Raw genomic sequence first — 25,951 nt, forward strand, 5'->3', positions numbered from 1 at the left:
CTCACCTCAACCTCCACCTCCTGGGTTTAAGCAGTTCTCCTGCCTCAGCTTCCGTAGTAGCTGGGATTACAGGCAATTCCCGTCTAAGCCTCCCGAGTAGTTGGGATTATATGGACCACCACACCCAGCTAATTTGACTAATTTTGTATTTTTAGTAGAGATGGGGTTTCTCCAAGTAGGTCAAGCTGGTCTCAAACTCCCCACCTCAGGTGATCCACCCTCCTCAGCCTCCAAATGTGCTGGAATTACAGGTGTGAGCCACTGCGCCCAGCCTGTATTAGACTCTTGATAGGCATTTAAGCACATTCGTGAGTGGAATAATTCCTGTTTCAGGAATCAATTTTTTTTCTTGACAAATTTCCTTATAACTTTAGTTTTTAATGTTTGTTCTATTTTCTTAAAGGCAATTTTCAGTAATCTCTAGTCTTCATGAGAGTCATATTACCATTTGCTTTTTTAAAAAAAAAAACAATATTATACATTAGGGCTGATGATTTTCTTGTGTTATATGGGAAAACACCGTGACTTCTGAATCCATCTATTTTCTGTCTTTTTGTTGCTCTTGTTCAGTTTGATCTTCACTTTAAAATTATATGATCTTAATACCCTTTTTAACTTTTATGTCTTTGTGCTTGTTTATATATAACTTGTATCATTTTTATTTATTTATGTTTTTAATTTTGAGACAAAGTTATATATAAACAAGCATTTCTCCCAATGTTATCCCTCTCCAACCACCCTACCCCCTGCTGTGCCGCCCCATCCCCCACCCCCAACAGGCCCCAGTGTGTTATGTTCCCATGTGTTCTCATTGTTCAACACCCACCTATAAGTGAGACTGTGCAGTGTTTCGTTTTCTGTCAGTTAGCTGAGAATGATGGTTTCCAGCCTCATCCATGTCCCTACAAAGGACATGAACTTATCCTTTATATGGCTGCATAGTATTCCATGGTGTATATGTGCCACATTTTCTTTGTGCAGTCTATCATTGGTGGGCATTTGGGTGGGTTCCAGGTCTTTGCTATTATAAACAGTGCTGCAATGAATATACATGTGTTTGTGTCTTTATAATAGAATGATTTATAATCCTTTGGATATATACCTAGCAGTGAGATTTGTGAGTCAAATGGTATTTCTAGTTCTAGATCCTTGAGGAATTGCCACACTGTCTTCCACAAAAGTTGAAGTAATTTACACTCCCACCAACAGTGTAAACACCTTCCTATTTCTCCACATCCTCTCCAGCATCTGTTGTCTCCAGATTTTTTAATGATCACCATTCTAAATGGCGTGAAATGGTATCTCAATGTGGTTTTGATTTGCATTTCTCTAATGACCAGTGATGATGAGCATTTTTTCATATGTTTGTTGGCCTCATAAATGTCTTCTTTTGAAAGCTGTCTGTTCATATTCTTCACCCACTTTTGAATAGGTTTGTTTTTTTTCTTGTAAATCTGCTTTAGTTCTTTGTAGATTCTGGATATTAGCCCTTTGTCAGATGGGTAGATTGCAATTTTTTTTTTCCCATTCTGTTGGTTGCCAATTCACTCTAATGATTTTTCTTTTGCCATGCAGAAACTCTTAAGTTTAATTAGATCCCATTTGTCTATTTTGACTTTTCTTGCCATTCCCTTTTGTATTTCAGTCATGAAGTCCTGGCCTATCCCTATGTCCTGAATGGTATTGCCTCTGTTTTCTTCTGGGTTTTTTTATGATGTTAGGTCTTATGTTTAAATCTTTAATCCTTCTGGAGTTAGTTTTAGTGTAAGGTTTCAGGAGGGGGTCCAGTTTCAGCTTTCTGCACATGGCTAGCCAGTTTTCCCAACACCATTTATTAAACAGGGAATCCTTTCCCATTGCTTGTTTTTGTCAGGCTTGTCAAAGATCAGATGGTTGTAGATGTGTGGTGTTGCCTCCGAGGCCTCTGTTCTGTTCCCTTGGCCAATATCTCTGTTTTGGTACCAGTACCAAGCTGTTTTGATTACTGTAGGCTTGTAATATAGTTTGAAGTCAGGTAGCGTGATGTCTCCAGCTTTGTTCTTTTTGCGTAGGATTGTCTTGGCTATGGAAAGATGTTTTCTAGATAGTCTCTGAGAAAACAACATTTTAAGTGATGATTGGCTAGGAGAATATAAAGAGAATGGCATATACGTAATGATAGAGAACTCAGCAAGACACTGGCTTCTTTTAAGTCTCATCAACAAGTATGTATCAGGAATGCTTTCCTAATATTTGACATGCTAACTTCTGTCCCATCCAGAAAATAAAACCATAAATAAAAGGAATTTCTTTCTTTTCCTAAAATAGCTTAATAAGATTAGGAAAACATATTTATTGCCCTGGGTTTAGCTATAAGACCCAAGAAGTTTGCGATCTGTCTGATTAAGGAGACCTTATACATCAAGAAATATCAAATAATATCTGGAAACATGTAATGTTAGATTGAGGTATACAATGATATAGAAGATATTCAAAGGATGGAAAAGATCATAGGCTTGGATAAGCAGATAACTTCAAAGAGAAGTTATTTGAGCTGGACCTTCAAGAAGAGGCTTTTGAGAGGTAGAGAAAGGACTAATAGGCAAAGTTTTATAAAAGATGCAAGTCTTTTTAGAGTGTGGCTTTCCTTAAAGCTTTTAGTTAATGTGAGGATGCTGCTGGAAAAAAATTAAGTCTTGTTGAAATGAAATTAGGGGTTGATGGCAGTATGATATTTGGCAGGTAAATGAAAACATACATGATGAACAGAAGGCTGACTGCATTTCAGATGTGAAATTTCCTCTTATTGATGTGTAGAGTCAATGAAATCCCAATCAAAATTGTAGTATGCTTTATTTGGGTTTCGTTTTGTTTTGTTTTGGGGAGAAATTGATCAGGTGGTTCTAAAATTCATATGGAAATGCAAAGGACCTAGGATAACAATTCTGAGAAAGAAGGACAAAGTTAGAGGACTGACCTTATTTGATTTTTCATGACTTGTTATAAAGCTTCAGTAATCAGGACAGTATGACATTGGTATAGAAATATAGATAAATGTAATAGAAAAAAAAAGGAATAGATGAAAACGTATGGCAGTTAGTTGACATTCAATGAAAGTATAATGATAAAAGACTATACTTTTTCCAATTTCCATTGGAAAAAGTATAGTCTTTTCAACAAAGTGCTAGAACAATTAGATATCCATATGGAGAAATAAAAAATTGGATTACAAACCTTATTTCACACCATATATAAAGTTAATTCAAAATTAATTATAGATATCAACATAAAGCTAATAGTATAAAACCTCTGAAAGAATACAGTGGTGAAATCATTATAAAATCATGTTAAACAAAGATTTCTTAAACAGGACACAAAGTACGAACTATGAAAGAAAAAACTGAGAAGTTAAGCTTTATTAAATCTAAACTTTTGTTCTTTAAGAGAAATGGTTTAGAAATGAAAAGTAAAGCCGTAGATAAGGGGATAATATTTGCAAATATATACAAGAACTTGTATCCAGAATAGGAAGAATGCTAATAACAACAAGAAGAACAACCACTGAATTGTTAAAATGTGAACAGAAGATTCAACAGCCATTTCAACGTGGAAAACCTATGACTGGTCAATAGTATGTGAAAATATATTAAACATGAGAGCAATGAAAATTAAAACTTTAATGAGATACAACTGCACACCTAGTAGAATGGCTAAAGATATATAGACAATATAAAGTGCTGAGATGGATGTAGAGAAGTGAAACACTCCCTTATGGCTGGTGGGAATGCAAAATTTTACTGCCACTTAGGACAACAGTTTGGAAGTTTTTAAAAAGTTAAATATACACTTAACTTTTTGATCCAACAATTCCGCTTTAAGATGTTTTCCACTAGAAATGAAAACATATATCTACATAAAGTCTTGCATGTGAATGACAACTTTATTCATAATAGACAAAATCAAGAAACAACTTATATTAGTCCATACTCATGCTGCTATGAAGAAATACCCAAGGGTGGGTAATTGGTAAATAAAAGAGGTTTAATTGACTCTCATTTAGCATGGCTGGGGAGGCCTCAGGAAACTTACAATCGTGGCAGAAAGCATTTCTTCACAGGGCAGCAGGAGAGAGAATGAGTGCTGCACGAAAGAGGAAGCCCCTTATAAAACCACCAAATCTAGTGGGAACTCTCTCACTGTCACAAGAACAGCATGGGGGAAACCAGCTCCATGATTCAATTACCTCCCATTGGAATCCCTCCCACAACATGTGGGGATTATGAGATTACAAATCAAGATGAGATTTGGGTGCGGACACAAAGCCAAACTTTATCACAACTCAAATTTCCACTTTGTGCTTTTCCCTCATGTCTTCTAAATGAGACTTGCAGGAGGTACAACTTTAGAAATCTGTAATTTTCAAAATTGCTTCGTTTTACTCTGTTGCAATTAGACAGTTTGGGAACCAGTGCCCTAGATGATCTTATCCAGTAAGGTAGGGTCACTGCTAATTCATAGAGTACTTTTTTGCAAATTTGGAAAAACATACCTTTTTCTGGAAAGATGTCATCTTATTAGTGTATGACCTGGCAGCTAGCGTGAGGACTAAATTTCAACTTTCTTTATATTCCCTCATGTGGGAGTTTTAGTTCATTGTTTCATGGGTGGTATTATTCATTAGATATCCATATGGAGAAATAAAAAATTGGACCACAAACCCTTTTTCACACCATCCTCCTCATGACTCCCAACCTCATTTGACTCCCAGCCTCATCATGAATAAGCTTAATCTGGCAGAGTATTTAAACCAGGTGAGTCTGGAGTTAGCTAAAAGACTTTGTTTTTTTGTTTTCCTCTAAAGCAAATTTTCAATATTACTAGCACATTGCTATCAAAGGCCTTACTACTTAGAGCTAGAGGTAAAGTAGAAAGAAAATAGGAGAAAGAAAGTAGAAAGAAAAGTAGAATAAAATAGGAGAGGTGGCTAAGTAGCTCTAAGTGAACCCACTTTCTAGAAAGAAAAGAAGGAATGAAAGTAGAAGTAGATGGTTGTAGCACCATTTATTTTTCCATTGTAGAGGAGTGGAAAGTAAGCTAGACAGAACTAGAGAAGACCATGCTTTTCTAAACTTCTGGGAGGAATGATTAACAAATGGAAAAAGTGATTCTGGACATGCTCTGTGGGAGAACAGAGTAACCACATGGATCAAGTGGGAGAAGGCATATATGCACTTTTCTGGAATTTTTAATCCACTGTAATATTAATCCTTTAATTAATTTTCAATCAATTATAATTGCTTATTTCATTTTATTTTTTTTGTCATAGTCTGTTGCCCAGGCTGGAGTGCAGTGGCTTAATATCGGCTCACTGCAGCCTCTGTCTCCTGGGTTCAAGTGATTCTTTTGCCTGAGCCTCCCAAGTAGATTGCCAACACATTATAATTCCAGAAAATTTCCAGGTGGATAACTACCTAAATATGGAAATTTAGAATGTTAATACATTTTGAAGAAAATATAGGCACAATGCAGTGGCTTACAACTGTCATCCTAGCACTTTGCGGGCCCAACATAGGAGGATCGCTTGAGATGAGGAGTTTGAGACCAGCTTGGGCAACATGGTGAGACCCTATTCCCTGCCTTTCCCCCAAAAGGAAGAAGATATAGAATCTTTTGATAACCTTTGGGCAGAAAAGTACTTCTTAAGCAAAACACACACAAAAAACCTACTTACAAATGTGGATATACTTTAAAAATTATTTTCCTCTAAACGACCATATTTCAAAGAAATGTAAAAAGACAAGCTACAGATAGGGTGCAAGTATTTGCAATATGTTTAAGGAAGTATTAATATGCAAGATATATAAAGACATTTCATGTAAGTTAATAAGAAAAGTCACTCAACCCGACAACACCAGCAGTAACAAATGGGTAAAATAAATGATTTGACAATTTGTGGAAATAGGCAGGTGACTTATAAACATACAAAAAAGTATTTGCCCACATTAGTAATCAGGGAAATGCAATTAAAATCACATTGTGATATCTTTTTGCACCTATATGATTGGCAGCACTTAAAGGATCTGAGCATACCAAGTATTCTGTAGGGTGTGCAGATTTGTTAATGTCTAATAAAGTTGAAAATGCTTATATTCAATTTTGTGGACATCTAGGTTGATTCCATATCTTTGCTGTTGTGAATAGTGCTGCAGTGAACATGCATGTATCTTTTTGGTAGAAAGATTTGTTTTCTTTTGAAATATGCCCAGTAATGGGATTACTGGATCACATGGTAGTTCTGGCATGTATCTTTTTGGTAGAAAGATTTGTTTTCTTTTGAAATATGCCCAGTAATGGGATTACTGGATCACATGTTTTAAGTTATATGAGAAATCTTTGAACTGCTTTCCACAGTGGCTGAACTAATTTATATTCCTACCAATAGTGTATAAACATGCCCTTTTCTCCACATTCTCCCCAGCATCTTTACTTAGTAATAGCCATTCTGACTGGTGTGAGATGGTAACTCACTACAGTTTTGATTTGCATTTCTCTGATGATTACTGTAGTGGAGCATTTTTTTAATGTTTGTTCGTCATTTGTGTCTTCTTTTGAGAAATGTCTGTTCATGTCTTTTGCCCAATTTTTAATGGAAATAGTCTTTTTAAAACCTTAAGTGTTTGATTAAGGTCTGGAGCTTCTATAGTCATCCCTGGGAATCCACAGGGGATTCTTTGTAAGACCTCAGTGGATACCAAAATTTGCGGATGCTCAAGTCTCTTACAGTATGGTATAGAAATAATATTTGCATATAACTTGTGTACATCCTTTCAAATAATTTAAATATTCTGTAGATTACTTATTATATGTAGTACAATGTAAATGGTGTATAGTTATTTTAATTTGTACTTTTTATTGTATTACTATTTTTAAAAAATTTTTCCAAATATTTTATATCCACAATTTGTCAAATCCACAGATGTGGAACCCACTGATACAGAGAGCAGGGCTGACCATAGGTAAAAGATTTTGGATCAAAATGGTATCTTAAAAATCACATATTTTGTCAACTCATTTGTTGGAAATGATGTTGCATTATTACATAAATTAATTGTGGGTATTTTTTTTTCCTCTTTCCAAAGAATACAAGTCAATGACCAGATTGTAGAAGTGGATGGAATCAGCTTGGTGGGTGTAACACAGAATTTTGCAGCAACGGTTCTCAGAAACACGAAGGGCAATGTCAGGTAAATATGTGCCTTCTAATATATACCATGTTGTTACTTTAGTGAATTTTAATTTTCTATAGTTTAACCTGCAAATAAATATAATTACAATGACAATTTTATCTGAATGGTAAAACTTTGCATTTAGTTTTAAATTTTTTTTACCTGTATTATAATTAGTTTATGAAAATGGAATTTAAATCATTTAAATGGAAAATGGAATTTAAAGTACTTGTCTTCGTACCTTTCTAAAATACTATGATTTCCAGGAAGGTAGAATTTCTAGCTTTAATTTCAATAAATATGAATTTGGTCTCAAATCCTTTTAAGAAAAATAGTTATACAATATTTGAAATGATTATACATATATTCAATGATGTATGTTTTTTAGACAATCACACTGAATAAGGATAAGTATATTTTTAAATGTATGTATTATTTTAAGGAATCAGTGAGGACCAATGTTTGCTGTTTTATAACTTTTCCAACTTAATGGACTTAGGGTGTATTTTTTTGGGGGGACCTTGAAATTTATATTCAGCCTTGGCATTGTGAATATTGTATATTGGAAAACAAGAAAGAAAGCAATTTGGAGCTAGTGGAAGTCAGGGTTTGAAATCAGGTATTTTTTGCTTACATGTTACTTATTTATCTTAAGTATTGCTTATATCATATACTTTTCCATACATCTTGTTTAAGAAACATTAAGGAAACATTATTTAGTATGTGTAATGATGAAAGTGGTTGAGTGTCCTATTATCAAAATGAAACTGCTAAATATTCTGAAAATATTAATGAGTTGACATTGCTATATAGACAACAATATTAGGATATTATTGCTGCATGTTTTATTTTGCCAAAGCATGAATTTAAGTTTTAGACTTTAGACTTTTTCAATTATAAATTATCTTCTAATGCTAAAGGGATGCTTTAAGGAATACAACCTAAACTACTTCTGTGGGCGCTATGTTGATGTTTCTAGAATATTCACAGCCTTGAGAAAAGTATATAAAATAATTGCAAAACTGTGTGGTGCTCTCTGAGTTGTGTGGGTGGGCCCATTCAGTACATGTGATTGTCTTTTTGAAGATCACAGTGTGTTCTTAAGACAGCACTTTCCCGTGTCAATATAGAACTTGGTTTTGAAGCTGTCCATAGACTTTAAATTTAAAAATGAAATAGGTAAGATGTACATTCAACTCATAAGAACATTTCTCAGTTGGAAAATAATTTGTTGTTACATGAAACCATAGTCATCCTTTTTTTTTCCCTCTGACTGTTGACTGCATAATCTTGTGTTATATTCAGCCTTGTACAAATTTCAAATGTCTTCAAATGTCTTCTTAACTGCTCCGTCTGATTTCACATTTTCCCTTCCTCAGTCTGTTCTGTTCATCACTACTCTCATGGAAGGACATAATTACAGTTTTCAAATATATGAAGGACTATAATGGAAAAAGAAATTGATATTATTCTGTTTAACTCTAGTACAAGTTGGGTATCCCTTATGTGAAATGCCTGGAGCCAGAGTATTTCCGATTTTGGATTTTTTTTTTTTCATGTTGGAATATTTGCGTTATATACTTAGTAGCTGAGAATCCCTAATGTGAGAATTTGAAATCTTAAATACTCCAGTGAGTAATTCTTTTGAGTGTCATGTCAATGCTCAAAAAGTTTTGAGTGTTCTGAACATTTTGGATTTCATATATTTTCATTTGGTATGCTCAACCTGTATAAACTTGCATGTGCAGGTGTTTTTTGTTTGTTTGTTTGTTTGTTTGAGACAGAGTCTTGCTCTGTCGCCCAGTCTGGAATGCAGTGGCACAATCTCGGCTCACTGCAATCTCTGCCTCCTGGGTTCAAGCAATTCTCCTGACTCAGCCTCCCAAGTAGCTGAGATTACAGGCATGCACTGCTACGCCCAGTTAATTTTTTTATTTTTAGTAGAGACGGGTTTTGCCATGTTGACCAAGCTGGTCTTGAACTCCTGACCTCAAGTGATTCACTTACTGCGGCCTCCCAAAGTGCTAAGATTACAGGTGTGAGCCACTGCACCCGGCCTCATGTGCAGGTTTTCGTATGGACATAAGTTTCTACTCCATTGGGTAAATACCAAGCATGGTGCACAATTGCTGTATCATGTGGTAAGTATATGTTTAGTTTTGTAAGAAACCACCAACCCGTCTTCAAAGTGGCTGTACCATTTTGTATTCCCATCAGCAGTGAGTGAGAGTTCTTATTGCTCCGCATTCTTGCCAGAATTTGTTGTCAGTGTTTTGAATTTTGACTATTCAAATAGATGTATAGTGGAATCTGATTGCTTTAATTTCCATTTACCCTTATTGTCTATTAATATTTACAATTAGTAATGAAAAGTTTCGTGTTGTTATGTTTGTAGTCCTTTATAGTATTTTCTTTTTTACTCTCTCTTTTGGATTTTTTTTCTCTCATAATTGAGTTTTTGTAATTTTTATCAGGTTGTAACTAGATCTGTGTTTGCTTATTTGATTTTTGTAATTCTGCTTAGGATTCAATCCGAAGACTTGGGTCTTCAGATTTTCTATTATGCTTTGGTTATTTGCTTAATTTCTTCTGGATTGTCTTTGGCCTCTCTTCTTAAACCAGTATTAAATGGGGCTTAGCTTTTCTGGGCATATCCTCTAGAATCTTTTTTTCTCTCAGGATCTCCATCTGTTTGAATTTTTGCTAGTATGTACTAAGAGTTTCTTCAGTTTTCTCTTCCAGATTATCATTTTTTTTTTTCAGGCATGACCTATTTTAACTGTTCATGCTTTATTCTCCATTTTCTGTTTTTATCTCTAGCTCCATTCTCTCTGCCCAGAGCTTAAGAATAGTATATCCAGCTTCCTACTTGACATCTTCATATGGCATTCTAAAAGGCACATCAAATTTAATATACTCCAAGTATTATCCTTTAATATACTTCAAGTATTATTTGTGCCATTCCTTGTCTTCTACCCCATATTCCTGCCTCACCCCTTCCCCCAAAAAAACCTCTGTATCACGTGACATATAATTGGCTGGTTCCACCTTATCAAGTCTCAGTTCAAATATCACTTCTTCAGTGAATGAGCTTTTCTTATATTTATGTTGTCCAAACTCCAGTTCACTTTATCTGAATTACCATGTTTTCTACATAGCATTCATTTACTAATCCTCTTCTGATCCTTTCCTCCTGGTTATTGATTCTTTTTTGGGTTTCCCACACTGTTGATTCCTGTCTAGTACTAGTATGCTGATATGAATATGAAAGTAATGATCTGTGACTTTTGAGGCTAGGTTATGAAAGGCACTGTAGCTTTCACCCTGCTCTTTTGGATCACCAATTCTAGGGAAATATAGCTGCCATATCAAGAATGCTTTCAAATTCCCTTTTGAAGATGCCCACACAGGGAGGATGTTTGGCCTGCCAGCAACCAGCACTAACTTAACCAGCCATGTGGGGAGGCACCTTTGAAGATCTTCCAGCCTTAATAAAGCATTCAGATGCCTGATTGAATTTTGTGAGAATCACCAAGCCACAATTGAACAGACAAGCCTTCCTTGAATTCTTGACTCACAGAAACTGTGAAAGATAATAAATGTTTATAAGTTTTGGGGTAATTTGTATCAGTAGGCACAACTTATACATATTTTGGTACCTGAATCTGGGCTGCAGTTTAACGAAAAACTGAAAATGTGGGAGTAGCTTTGGGACTGGACTGTTAGTGAGGCTGCAAGGGCTGTGAGGAGAATATTAGTAAAAGCCAAAAAGACCTTATAATAATTTTTGGGAGAAAATAAATTTTGGGAGAAATCTTAGAAGGCAGCTGGTGAGGGCTTAAAGAAGAAAACTGTAAATGTTATTGAAAATTGGGCTGGGCACAGTGGTTCATGCCTGGAATCCCAGTACTTTGGGAAGATGAGGCAGGTGGATCACCTGAGGTCAGGAGTTCAAGACCAGCCTGACCAACATGGTGAGACCCCATCTCTGCTAACAACACAAAATTAGCCTGGTATGGTGGCAGATGCCTGTAATCCCAGCTACTTGGGAGGCTGAGGCAGGAGAATCACTTGAACTTGGGAGGCAGAGGTTACAGTGAGCCAAGATTATGCCATTGCACTCCAGCCTGGGCAACAAGAGNAAAAAAAAAAAAAAAAAAAAAAAATTGGAAGAAAGAGGATCTTCATTATGTAATAACAGAAAGTTTAACAAAACTTACCTCTAGTAATGTGAGAAGTAAAATAGAGACTGGGGTATTTAACTCATAAGATTTCAAGCCATAGTGTTGAAAGTATCACTAGCTCCTTCTTGCTGTATATAAATAAAATTTATGAGAAGATAGATAAGCTAAAGGAAGAACTGTTAAAAATAAAGCAAGTTAAACAAACTAGAAAACTTCAAGAAAATGGATAAATTTCTCAGCACATATATATGGCCTACCAAGATTGAATCAGGAAGACATAGAAAGCTGTAACAGACCAATAATAAGTGATGAGATTGAATCAGTAATAAAAAGTTTCCCAACAAAGAAAAGTCCAGGACCAGATGGCTTAAATGCCAAATTCTAGCAAGCAAGAACTAACACCAATTCTCCTCAAACTATTCTAAAAAACTGAAGCAGAGTGACTTCTATGCAGCTCTAAAAAAGGATGAGTTCATGACATTTGCAGGGACATATATGAAGCTGGAAACCATTATTCTCAGCAAACTAACACGAACAGAAAACCAAACACTGCATGTTCTCACTCATAAGTGGGAGTTGAACAATGAGAACACATGGACACAGGGAGGAGAACATCACACACCGGGGCCTGTAGAGGTGTGGAGGGCTAGGAGAGGATAGCATTAGGGGAAATACCTAATGTAGATGACGGGTTGATGGGTGCGGCAAACCACCGTGGTATATGTATAGCTGTGTAACAAATCTTCACATGTACCCCAGAGCTTAAAGTCTAACATAAATAAATAAATAAATACTAATTAAGAGACTGTGTGTGTGTGTGTGTGTGTGTGTGTGTGTGTGTGTGTGTGTGTATGTGTGTCACAAGGCTGTAGTAACCAGAACAGATACTGGTATCAAAACAGAAACGTAGACCAATAAAACAGAATAGGGGACCCAGAAAAAAATTCACACACTTATGGACAACTGATTTTTGACAAAGACACCAAGAGCATACATTGGGGAAAGGGAACCCTCTTCAATAAATGGTGCTAGGAATATTGCTATCTGTTTGTAGGATAATGACACTGGACCCTTATCTCTCACTGTATATAAAAATCAACTCAGTATGGATTAAAGACTGAAATGTAAGCCCCACATCTGCAAAACAACTAGAAGGAAGCATAAAGGAAACACTGCAGGACATGGGTCTAGGCAGATATTTTATGGCTAAGACCTTAGAAGCACAGGCAATAAAAACAAAAATAGAGAAATGGGACCATATTAATCTAAAACACTTCTGCACAGCAAAGGAAACAACAGAATGAAGAGACAACCTGTTGAATGGGAGAAAATATTTATAAACCACTCATTCAACAAGATTCTAGTATCCAGAATATTGAAGGAACTCAATGCAATAGTAAAAATATCTCATTAAAAAGTGGGCAAAAGATATGAATAGACAGTTCTCAAAATAAGACATAGAAATGGCTAACAGATGCATGTGAAGATGCTCAACATCACTACTCATCGGAGAAATGCACGATAAAACTATGATAAGATATCTGCTCACCCCAATTAGAATGGCTGTTATTAAAGAGACAAAAGATAACAGATGCTGACAAGAATGTGGAGAAAAAGGAAATCTTACACACCACTGCTGGGGATATAAATTAATACAGCTATTATCGAAAACAATAAGGAGATTTCTCAAAAAAGCAAAAATAGAACTACCCAATTATCTGGAAGGCCTACTAAGTATTTATTTAAAGAAATCAGTATATGAAAGAGATGGCAGCATCCCAATGTTAATTGCAGCACTACACAATAGTAGTGATATGAAATCACCTACATAAGTGTTCATCAAAGGATGAATGGGTTTTTTTTTAAATGGTGTGTGTGTGTGTGTGTATATATATATATATATATATATGTATGTGTGTGTGTGTGTGTGTATATATATATATATATATATATATGTATGTATACACAGTGAAGTACTATTTTGCCATAAGAAAGAGTGAAATCATGTCATTTGTAGCAACACGGTTGGGAACTGGAGGTCATTATGTTAACTGAAATAAGCCAGACACAGACAAATAGGATATATTCTCAGTCCTGTGTAGGAGCTAAAAATGTTGACCTTGTGTAGGTAGAGAGTAGAACTATAGTTACTAGCATCTGGGAAGAGTGTGGGGGTATGGTTGGGTGGATGAAGAGAGGTTGTTTAAAGTGTACAAAAATACAGTTCCCTAGAAGGAATAAGTTTTAATGTTCAGTAGCAGAATAGGGTGGTTGTAGTTAACAACAACATCTGTATATTTCAAAATAGCTAGAAGAGAGCACTTGAAATGTTCCCAGCACATAGAAATGGTAAATAGTAGAGGTAATGAACATTCCAAATACCCTGACTTAGTCATTACACAGTATAGAATGTAGGAAAATATCACTTTTATCCCATAATTATGTACACGTTTATATCAATAAAAAATTTTAAAAATTCAAGTTAGTCTTAAACAAAATGTAGCTCTGATCTCACATTCAAAAGCCTTAAAAACAATCCTCAAAAAGATCTATTTTTAGTAACTTAATTATCCCAGAGGAATATTCAAGAATATTGTATTACAAAAAATATCCTGGTATCTGGCATGCAGTCAGCAATTGATGGGCATGCAAAGAATTAAGGAAAATATGAACCACAACCAGCAGAAAAATTAATTGAAACAGATTCAACAATGTTAGAAATAAAAGCAGTAGATTAAAATATTAAAATAGTTATTATAATTAGATTTCAATAATACAGTAAGCTAGCAAAAGGGCTGAGTATGATAAGTAGATACACAAAAGCTAAAAAGAAGATTCCACTCCACCTTCTAAAATGAAACATATGTATTATGAAATGTACATTGGATGGGATTAATAGCAGATTCAGTTAGTTAATTTTAAGACATACTACAATAGGAAGTATCAAACTTTAAACACAGAAATAAAAGACAGGAAAGGATGAACAGAACTTCAAGAGGCTGTGGCACAGTTATAAGCTACTAATATACGCTTTGGGAATCTCAAAAGGATTGGAATGAGAGCTGCTAGAAAAGATAACTGAACAGATGATGGCTGAAAATTTTTCAACTTTGATGAAATTTTTAAGATTTATAATATCACAGATCCAAGACATTCAAGAAATCCCAAACAGAAGGAACATGATGAAAACTAAATGAAGAGACATCATAATCAAAGTACTTGAAATCAGTAGTACAGAAGAAAATTATAAAAGCATTTTGAGAAGAAAGACATATAGTGTACAGTGAACCAAAGATAAGAATACAGGAGACTTTGCAATAGAAATAATGAATCACCAAGGAAAGTGGATAATAATTTAAAAGTTTTGAAAGAAAAATTGGAATTTTATACTCAAGAAAATAGCCTTCAGAATTGAAGATGAAGACTTTTTCTTCTATACAAAAACTGAAAGAATTCATTACCTAGAGAATGCTATTATAACAATGTTAAGGGAAGTCTTTAATAATGTAAATCAGATAAAATGAAATTCTAGGCCTACACAAAGAAATGAAGAGAAATAGACATGAATATGTGGGTAAATATAGGCTACTTCATTTTTTTAAAAAATTATTTAAGGGATTATTAACTTTTTAAAACAAAGATCATGACTGTATTGTTTGAGATTTACAACATTGAGAGGTAAAATTTAGAACAATAGCATGTTGGCTTTTGTGACAATATGGAAGTGTACTTTTGTTAGGTGATTATGCTATGCATGAAGTGGTATTATACTACTTGGAGACAGACTGCAATAAATTGAAGAAGTATGCTATCAGACATAAACAAACACTGAAGAAACCCCAGCAGAAAGTTATAGCAACAAAGAGTTATAAAACAAGGATAAAACATAATTATAAAATTACTTAATCCATAAAAAGAAAGTAGGTAAACAGAAAGTGAAGAGATGTATAGAAAACTAAGAGCACAATGGAAAATTTAAACCCAAACTTATCAGGAATTTTCTTAAATGTAAATGGTCTAATGGCCAATTTAAAGGCAGAGATTGTCATATTAGATTTTTAGAAACTAAGTCTCAAATAGGTTAAAAGTAACAGGATAGAAAAAAATGATGATGCTAACATTAATCAAAAGAGCACTAGTGTGGTTATATTGATATTAGACAAAGTAAATTTTAAAAGTCAGTTTTGAAAAGATAAATAACATTGGTAAATCTTTAGTCAGACTTATTTGATATAAAAAGAACAAAGACACAAGTTAGAATGAGAAGCTGTAATCACATATTCCACAGATATTTTAAGGTTTAACCAATATTATGAAAAACTTTATGCCAGTGAATACAACAATTTCAACTACGTAAATGGTTTAATTTTTTTGGAAGACAATGCTATGAAAAAATTACCAAAGCTCACTCAAGAAAAAATGGTTTATGTGTATACATGAAGATGAGTTTAGATTTAAGATCTTCTTAAAAAGAAAATTGTTTATTTCACTGGTGAATCTTACCAAGCATTAGATGGAGAAATAATACCAACTCAACAGACTCTTTCAGAACATAGAAGATGGTATACCTCTCAACTACTTTTTATGAAGCCAAAGTTGCTATGATAATATAATTTTTAAAAGGCATTAAAATACAAACTGTCACAAACCAATATTCCTCATGAATGTAGATAAAGAAATCCAAATTAGATTATAAATCCAGTGGCCAGTTTATATTTATTGTTTGATTTTATGTTTATAAATCAACCAATGGAATTTTTCACACTAATAGGAAAAAAGTAAAAGATATTTGTTTATCTCAATAGCTTTTTTTAAAAAAGCTCTCAGGAAACTTGAAATAGAAGGGAACTTCCTCAATGAGATAAATAGCATCTAAGTGAAACATACAGCTAATAATGTACTAAATGGTAAAAGACCTAATACTTTTCTCTTGGTATTAAGAGGAATGCAAATATCTCTACCCTCACCACTTCTATTCAAGATTGTACCAGAGGCCATAGCTAGTTCACTGAGCCTATAATAACTAATGGAAAACCCATAGAATGAAAAGGAAGAAGTAAAAATCTTTATTCACAGACAACATGGTCATTTATACACAATGACTATGTAGAAAATCTTAACTTATCTACAAAAGATGCTACCCGAACTGATAACTGAGTCCAATCAGGTTACAGGAGATGAAGTTGATATGCAGAAATCAGAATCTGTATGCTATCAACATAAATAATTGAAAATTAAGATTGAAAATAACATTGATGACAGCATCCAAAAGATTAAATACTTAAAGATAAATCTAACAATGTATTGCAGACTCCCATACTTAAAACAACAAAATATTGCTGACAGAATGTAAAGACAATTTCAACGAGGGAAGTAGCCCATGTTCAATGTATCATGATATTCAATATTGTTAAGATTTCAGTTTTCCCTAAATTAGTCTGTAGATTAAACATAACCCTAGTAAAAATTTTAGCAGATTATTTTGTAGATATTGTTGTTGAAAGAAAATTTGGAGGACTTTCCCTGCCTGAAAGCATCACTAATCAAGGCAGTCTGGTTGAGGCATGAGAATAGTAATATAGATTAATGGATCAGAATAGAAAGTTGCAATATAGACCTGCACAGATATAAATAATTGATTTTTTTAATAAAGGTACCAAGGTAATTCAGCAGAGGAAATTATAATCTTCTCAAGAAATGGTGCTGGAAAAATTAGATAGTCTCATTGAAAACAAAATGGAAACAAAAAACAAACCAAAAAATGCCTTGACCTTCATCTCACAGTATACATAAATATTAACTTAAAATTGATCACAAGACCTAATTGCAGCAGCTAGAACACTAAGATTTCTGGAAAACAGGCAAAAATCTTTGTAACTTTAGGTTTAGTGAAATAACTCAGAAAACCAAATACCTCATGTTCTCATATATAAGTGGGGGCTAAACATGGATATCCATGGACATACAGAGAGAAACTTTAGGTAACATATACGGAGGACTCAAAGAGGAGGATTGGAAGAGAATGAAGGTTGAAAAATTGTCTATTTTGGGCACAGTGTTTACTGTTAAGGTGATGAGTATGCTAGAAGCTTAAATCCCACCACTACGCAATATATCCATGTAACAAATCTGCATATATACCCCCTAAATGAATAAAAAATATATAATTTAACCATTTAAAGATTTCTTCAGGGCACAAAAGCAAAAAGTGTAAAAGGAAATAATGATAAACTGCATCAAAAGTTAAAACATTTGTTAAAAAATATCCTTAAGAAAATGAAAAAACAAGCAACCAAATGAATATCTGTAAAACAATTTTCTGATAATGAACCCTCGCAATTCAATAAGATTATTATAATAACTATATAATGGAGTTTTTAAATGTGCAAATCCTATTAAAATGTGCAAGTCACTTAAAGAGACAGTTCACCAAAGGAGATATACTATTAAACATGAAATGCTGCTTAACGTTATTAATTATTAGGGGCAGGTAAATTAAATCCGCAATGAGGTTCCACTGTACACCTGTTAAAAAGGCTGAAATTCAAAAGACTGATACTATTATGCATTGACAAACATATGGACTGGCGTTCACATTTATATGCTGATCAGAATGCAAAATAGCACAACCACTTTTCAGAACAGTCTGGTAGGTTTTTACAAAGTTAGGCATACACACTTATACCAGCCAGCAATTCCACACCTAGCTATTTACTCAAGAACAATAAATGATCATTGGGTCAAAAATGAAATCAAGATGGAAATTTAAAAATTCTTTGAACTGGATGACAGTAGTGACACAACTTATCAAAACCTCTGGGATATAGCAAAGGTGATGTGAAGAGGAAAGTTCATGGCCCTAAGCACCTTCATCAAAAAGACTGTGAAAGAGCACAAACTGATAATCTAAGGTCACACCTTAAGGAACTAGAGAAACAAGAACAAACCAAACCCAAACCCAGCAGAAGAAAGGAAATAACCAAGATCAGAGCAGAAATAAATGAAACTGAAAATGAAACAACAATAAAAATACAAAAGATAAATGAAAGGAAAAGCTGGTTCTTCGAAAAGATAAACAAAATTGGTAGATCATTAGCAACATAAACCGAGAAAAGAAGAGAGAAAATCCCAATAACCTCAATAAGAAACAAAATGGGGGATATTACAACTGACACCACAGAAATACAAAAGATCATTCAAGGCTATTATGAACAACTTTATGTGTATACACTAGCAAACCTAAAAGAGATGGATAAATTCTTGGTAAGATACAACCCTCCAGCTTATATTAAGAATTAGATACCTGTACAGTCCAATAACAAGCAGTGAGATTGAAATAGTAATTAAAAAATTAAGAACAACAACAACAAAATCCAGTACCAGATAGATTCACAGCAGAATTCTACCAGACATTCAGAGAAGAATTGGTACCAATCCTATTGACACTATTCCAGATATAGAAAGAGAGAAGCCTCCCTAAATCATTCTATGAAGCTGCCATCACCCTAATATTACAACCAGAAAAGGACATAACCAAAAGGGAACACTACAGACAGATATCTCTAATGAACGTAGATGATAAAAATCATTAACAAATTACTAGCTATCCAAATCCAACAACATATCAAAAAGACAATCCACCATGATCAAGTGGGTTTCATACTAGGGATGTAGGGATGGTTTAACATACACAAGTCTCAATAGATGTGATGTACTACATAAACAGAATTAAAAATAAAAATCACATGATCATCTCAATAGATGCAGAAAAAGCATTCAACAAACTCCAGCCTCCCTTTATGGTTAAAACTCTCTCAGTAAAATTGGCATACAAGGGATATGCCTCAGTGTAATAAAACCCATTTATGACAAACCCACAGCCATGAAAATACTCAATGGGGAAAAGTTGAAAGCATTCTTTCTGAGAACTGGAACAAGACAAGGATGCCCACTCTCACCACTCACCTTCAACATAGTACTGAAAGTCTTAGCTAGGAAAATCAGAGCAGAGACAGAAATAAAGGGCATCCAAATCGGTAAAGAGGAAGTCAAACTGTCACTATTTGCTGGTGATATGATCATTTACTTCAAAAACTGTAGACTCCTCCAGAAATTTCCCAGAACTGATAAAACAATGCAACAGTTTCTGGATACAAAATTACTGTACACAAATCCGTAGCTCTTCTATACACCAATAGCAACAAAGTGGGGAATCAAATCAAGAACTCAACCCCTTTTACAATAGCTGCAAAAATATAAAATATTTAGGAATATACCTAACCAAGGAGGTGAAAGACCTCTACAAGGAAAACTACAAAACACTGCTGAAAGAAATGATAGATGACACAAACAAATGGAAACACATCCCATGCTCATTGATGGTTAGAATCAATATAGTGAAAATGAGCATACTGCCAAAAGCAATTCCCATCAAATACCACCATCATTCTTCACAGATTTAGAAAAAAAAAATTATATAATTCATATGAAACCAAAAACGATCCTGTATAGCCAAAGCAAGACTAAACAAAAAGAACAAATCTGGAGGCATCACATTACCTGACCTCAAAGTATAATATAAAGCCATAGTCACCAAAACAGTGAGGTACTGGTGTAAAAATAGACATATAGACCAATGTAACGGAATAGAGAGCCCAGAAATAACACCAAATAATAGACATGCATGTTTATATTTGGCTATATACCTGGACATGTAGTTTCTATACATGGAGGCTTTTGTTTCTTTTATTTTTACTTAAGATCATTTCCATTTGAAATGCAATAGACCTTGAAATGTTTTCACTTCATTTATATTATTTCAGTGTTTTTGTTGCCACTATAGCACAAGGGGCAGTGGATAATTTCACTTTTTATCAGAGCTTTTAGTTTTGTAATTGTGAATAATAAAGTGTTAAATGCGTGGAGGGCAGAGAGGGAATTTTCATATTCATGGAAATCATTCACCATTGTGAATTTAGTATTTACTCCTAAGACTACCCCTTGCCCTAAGATGAGAGAGGCAACTACTGTGGATTTTGGATCATGGATATTAGATCTCCTTAATGTTAAATATATAAGAATGGTCCACAACCACTGTTGAGAGAAAGAGTAAAAACAGCAAGGATTAAAAAAACAAAAACAAAAACTAATTCAATGAGACTTTGGCTTGATGAAACATTTTCTGGTGTTACTATATATAGATTAACATTTTGCCAGCTATCATTTTAATGTTCATATACGTAAATATTTAAACCTAAGTTATCAAACTACTAAAAAGAGAAATGTTATTCCTGGAAAGGATGTAGTCTATTTGGAAAGTATCTTAAGTCTATACCTATTAAATATGTGTAGTCCTTGAAGTAGCATGTGTTAGGCAATTTTTTTAAAGAATTCAACTTTTTGTTTACAATGAATAGAGAAATACTCTTTTTTTTTTTTTTTTTTTTTTTTTTTTTTTTTTTTTTTTTTTTTTTTTTTTTTTTTTNTGGGCTAGAAAGCAGTGGTGCAATTTTGGCTCACTGCAGCCTCTGCTTCCCAGGTTCAAGTGATTCTCCTGCCTTACCTTCCCAAGTAGCTGGGATTGCAGGAGCTCACCACCACGCCCATCTAATTTTTTTGTATTTTTAGTAAAGACAGGGTTTCACCATGTTGGCCAGGCTAGTCTCAAACTCCTGACCTCAGGTGATCTGCCTGCCTCGGCCTACCAAAGTGCTGGGATTACAGGCATAAGTCACCGTGCCCGGTGAAAAATATTCTTATAATTATGTTGGATTAGATAGAAAATTCATTTCAAAGAACTATTTAAGTATTTAAATATTTATTTAAATATTTTAGATCCAGCTTTATTTTTTAAAATTTTTATTATTATTATTTTTTTGATGGAGTCTCACCATGTCACCCAGGCTGGAGTGCAGTGGCCAGATCCAGCTTTCAAAAGCAATCATCTTCACAGATGAATTAAAAAAAAAATTTAATGTTAAGTACATAATAAGATATATTAATCTAGCTCCCAATATATAAAGGAAAAATATGTAAGAATATGCAATTACAAATAAGAAGTAGAGAGCTTGATTGTCTAGGACTTTTAACTACTGTCAGCAAACCTAATGAAAGTGGCTGGGGGAGTTAAATTTACCACTACGTGCTCCTCCAAGTCAAATTAAATATTAAAAAGCTATCAAGTTGAGAGAAAGGCCATGTAATATAATCAAATAGAAACAATGAGCGACTGTGCTTTTCTAAAACTTGTGACCCATAACTCACAAGAGTATCCTAATATTTAAACATAAGTTGTGTGCATCTGTTCTTATTTTTTAGAGATATGTGATTCAGGTATTGGATGTACATACAATAAATATTGGTTTGAATGAAATTATTTATTTTATAAGAACTGATAACTATTCTGGTATAGCTTTTTCATTTAAAAACATTATTTCATTTTATTTATTTATTATATTTCGGTAGCTTTGAGGAAACAGGTAGTGTTTAGTTGAATGAAAAAGTTCTTTAGTGGTGATTTCTGAGATTTTCTTGCACCTATCACCCAAGCAGTGTACACTATACCCAATGTGTAGTCTTTATCCCTTACCTCACTCCAACCATTTGCCCCAAGTCTCCAGAGTTTGTTATATCATTACGCCTTTGCATCCTCATAGCTTAGCTTCCACATGTAAGTGAGAACATATGATGTTTGCTTTTCCATCCCTGAGTTACTTCACTTAGAATAATGGTCTGCAACTCCATCCAGGTTGCTGCAAATGCCATTATTTTATTCCTTTTTATGGCTCAACAGTATTCCATGCTCTCTCTATATATAATATGATATAATGTGATAAAAATCATATATATAAGTTATATATATACATGTATTTTCTTTATCCACTTGTTGGTTGATGGCATTTAGACTGGTTCTGTCTTTTTGCAACTGCTAATTCTGCTATAAACATGAGTGTGTGGGTGTCCTTTTCATATAATGACTTCTTTTTTGTATGGGTAGATACCTAGTAGTTAGATTGCTATGTCAAATGGTAGTTCTTGTTTTAAATCTTTAAGGAAACTCTGTGCTGTTTTCCATAGTGGTTGTACTAGATTACATTCCCATCAGCAATGTAAAAGTGTTCCCTTTTCAGCATATCCATGCCAACATCCACTTTAAAAAAAATCTTTTAATTATGGCCATTCTTGCAGGAATAAGGTGGTATCACATTGTGGTTTTGGTTTGCATTTCCCTAATCACTAGTGATGTTGAGCATTTTTTCATATATTTGTTAGCCATTTGTACATCTTCTTTGGAGAATTGTCTATTCATGTCCTTAGCCCACTTTTTGATGTGATTGTTTGTTTTCTTCTTGCTGATTTGAGTTCTTTATAGATTCTGGATATTAGTCCTTTGTCAGATGTACAGATGGCAAAGATTTTCTTGTACTCTGTGGGTTGTCTATGTACTTTGCTGATTATTTCTTTGCTGTGCAGAAGCTTTTTAGTTTAATTAGGTCCCATCTATTTACCTTTGTTTTTGTTGCATTTGGTTTTAGATTCTTGGTCATGAACTCTTTGCCTAAGTGAATGTCTAAAAGAGTTTTTCCAATGTTATCTTATAGAATTTTTATGGCTTCAGATCTTAGATTTAAGTCTTTGATTCATCTTGAATTGATTTTTATATAAGGTGAGAGATGAGGATCCAGTTTCATTCTTCTACATGTGGCTTGCCAATTATCCCAGCACCATTTGTTGAATAGGGTGTCATTTTCCTGCTTTATGTTTTTGTTTGCTTTGTCAAACATCAGTTGCCTGTAAATATTTGTGTTTATTTCTAGGTTCTCTATCCTGTTCGTTTTGTTTACATGCCTATTTTTACATGAGTACTATGCTGTTTTGGTAACTATAGCAGTGTAGTATAGTTTGAAGTCAGGTAATGTGATCCTTTCAGATTTGTTCTTTTTGCTTAGTCTTGCTTTGGTTATGCAGGCTCTTTTTTTGTTTCATTTAAATTTTAGGATTTTTTTTTTTTTTAGTTCTGTCAAGAATGATGATAGTATTTTGATGGGAACTGCAATGAATTTATAGATTGCTTTTGGCAGTATGGTCATTTTCACAATATTGTTTCTACCCATCCGTGAACATGGGATGTGTTTCCATTCATTTGTGCCATCTATGATTTCTTTCAGAAATATTTCATAGTTTTCCTTGTAGAGATATTTCAGCTCCCTAAGTATTTTATTGTGGGGGTGGGGAGCTGTTATAAAAGAGGTTGAGTTCTTGATTTGATTCTCAGCTTGGTTGTTAGTGTACAGCAGTACTGGTGATTTGTGTACATTCATTTTGCATCCTGACATTTTACTGAATTTATTTGTCACATCTAGGAGCTTTTTGAGTGAGTCTTTAGTATTTTCTAGGTAAATGATCATATAATCTGCAAACATGACAGTTTGATTTCCTCTTTACCAATTTGGATGCCCTTTATTTTTTTTTTTGTTTGTTTTGTCTGATTGTTCTGGCTAGAACTTTCCAGTACTATGTTGAATAGAAGTGGTCAAAGTGGGCATCTTTTGTCTTGTTCTAGTTCTCAGGAGAAATGCTTTCAACTTTTCACCATTCAGTATAATGTTGCCTGTAGGTTTGTCATAGATGGCTTTTATTTCTTAAGGTATGTCCCTTTTGTGCCAGTTTTGCCAAGGGTTTTGATTGTAAAGGGATGTTGGATTTTGTCAAATACTTTTCCTGCATCTATTGAGATGATTATATGATTTTTGAAATTCTGTTTATGTTGGTGTGTCACATTTATTGACTTGTGTATGCTAAATCATTCCTGCATCTCTGGTATGAAGCTCACTTGATGATGGTGGATTATTTTTTTTTATATGCTGTTGGATTCAGTTTGCTAGTATTTTATTGAGGATTTTTGCATCTGTGTTCATCAGGAATATTAGTATGTAGTTTTCTTTTATTGTTCTCTGCTTTCCTGGTTTTGGTATTAGGGTGATACTGGCTTCATTTAATGATTTGAGGAGGATTCCCTCTTTCTCTGTCTTTTGGAATTGTTTCAGAAAGGTTGGTACCAGTTCTTCTTTGAATGCCTGACATAATTCAGACATTCTGGTCCTAGACTTTTTTTTTTTTTTTTTTTGGCAATCTTTAAAATTACTATTTCAATCTTGCTGCACATTATTGGTCTGATCAGAGTTTCCATTTCTTCCTGATTTAATCTGGGAGGGTTGTATATTTTCAGAAATTTATCTGTCTCCTCTAGATTTTCTAGATTTCATGCATAAAGATGTTTATAGTAGCTTTGAATGATCTTTTGTATTTTTGTGGTATTGGTTGGAATATCTCCCATTTCAATTCTAATTGAGCTTATATGGATCTTCTCTCTTCTTTTCTTGGTTAGTAGCACTAATGGTCTATCAATTTTGCTTATCTTTTTAAAAAAACAGCTTTTCATTTCATTGAGATTTTTCTGTGTTTTGTTTCAATTTTATTTAGTTATTTTCTTCTACTAGGTTTGGATTTAGTTTGTTCTTTCTCTACTTCCTTGAGTTATTTCCTTTGGTTGTCTGTCTGTGCTCTGCTAGACTTTTTGATGTAGGCGTTCAATGCTGTGAACTTTGCTGCTAGCACTGCTTTTGCTGTGCCCTATAAGTTTTAATATGTTGTTTCACTGTTATCATTTAGTCCAAAGAATGTTTAAATTTCTATCTTGATTTCATTGTTGACCCAAAGATCATTCAGGAGCAGAGTACTTAATTTGTCTGTATTTGTTTAGTTTTGAGGGGGTTTTTTTGGAGTTGATTTCCAGTTTTATTCCCTTGTGGTCTGAGAAGTTACTGGATATAATTTTGATTTTCTTTAATTTATTGAGACTTGTTCGTGGACTCTCATATGGTCTGTCTTGGAGAATATTCCATGTGCTGATGAAAACAATGTATGCTCTGCAGTTGTTGGGTAGAATGTTTTTTAAATATCTTTTAAGTCCATTTGAAGTCCATTATTTTTTTTGTTGACTTTCTCTCTTAATGACCTGTCTAGTGCTGACAGCTAAGTATGAAGTCCCCTGCTATTATTGTGTTGCCATCTTTCTCATTTCTTATATCTATTAATAATTGTTTTATAAATTTGGGAGCTCTGTGTTAGGTACATATATATTTAGGACTGTGATATTTTCCTGTTGGACTAGTCCTTTCATCATTGTATGATGTCCCTCTTTGCCTTTTTTAACTTGTTGCTTTAAAGTCTGTTTTATCTGATATAAGAATGGCTTCTCCTGCTTGCTTTTCATTTCCATTTGCATGAAATATCTTTTCCAACCCTTTACCTTAAGTTTATGTGAATCTTATGTATTAGATAAGTCTCTTGAAGATAGCATATATACTTGGTTGGTGGATTTTTATGTATTCTGCCATTCTGTATCTTTTAAGTGGAACTTTATTCATCTTACTAATTATTGCCTGAATACTTTGTTTTTGTTTTTGTTTTTTGAGATGGAGTCTTACTCTGTCACCCAGGCTGGAGTACAATAGTGTGATCTTGGCTCACTGTAACCTCTGCTCCCCAGTTCAAGTGATT

At 33.9% G+C, this 25,951-nt stretch overlaps 1 protein-coding gene across 13 annotated transcripts in view; it reads left to right on the plus strand.

Moving 5' to 3' along the window:
• The window catches only part of PPP1R9A (protein phosphatase 1 regulatory subunit 9A), a 333,495-nt gene that overhangs the window by 202,811 nt on the left and 104,733 nt on the right, over positions 1-25,951 (plus strand). For all 13 annotated transcript variants that reach the window (XM_017525139.2, XM_037737278.1, XM_037737275.1 and 10 more), the window contains one exon: positions 7,119-7,223. In XM_017525139.2, the coding sequence (XP_017380628.1) occupies positions 7,119-7,223 (105 nt within the window). The remainder of the gene's footprint in view (positions 1-7,118; positions 7,224-25,951) is intronic.

The sequence above is a fragment of the Cebus imitator genome, unplaced genomic scaffold, assembly GCF_001604975.1.
Source record: "Cebus imitator isolate Cc_AM_T3 unplaced genomic scaffold, Cebus_imitator-1.0 Scaffold37, whole genome shotgun sequence".
Taxonomy (NCBI): domain Eukaryota; kingdom Metazoa; phylum Chordata; class Mammalia; order Primates; family Cebidae; genus Cebus; species Cebus imitator.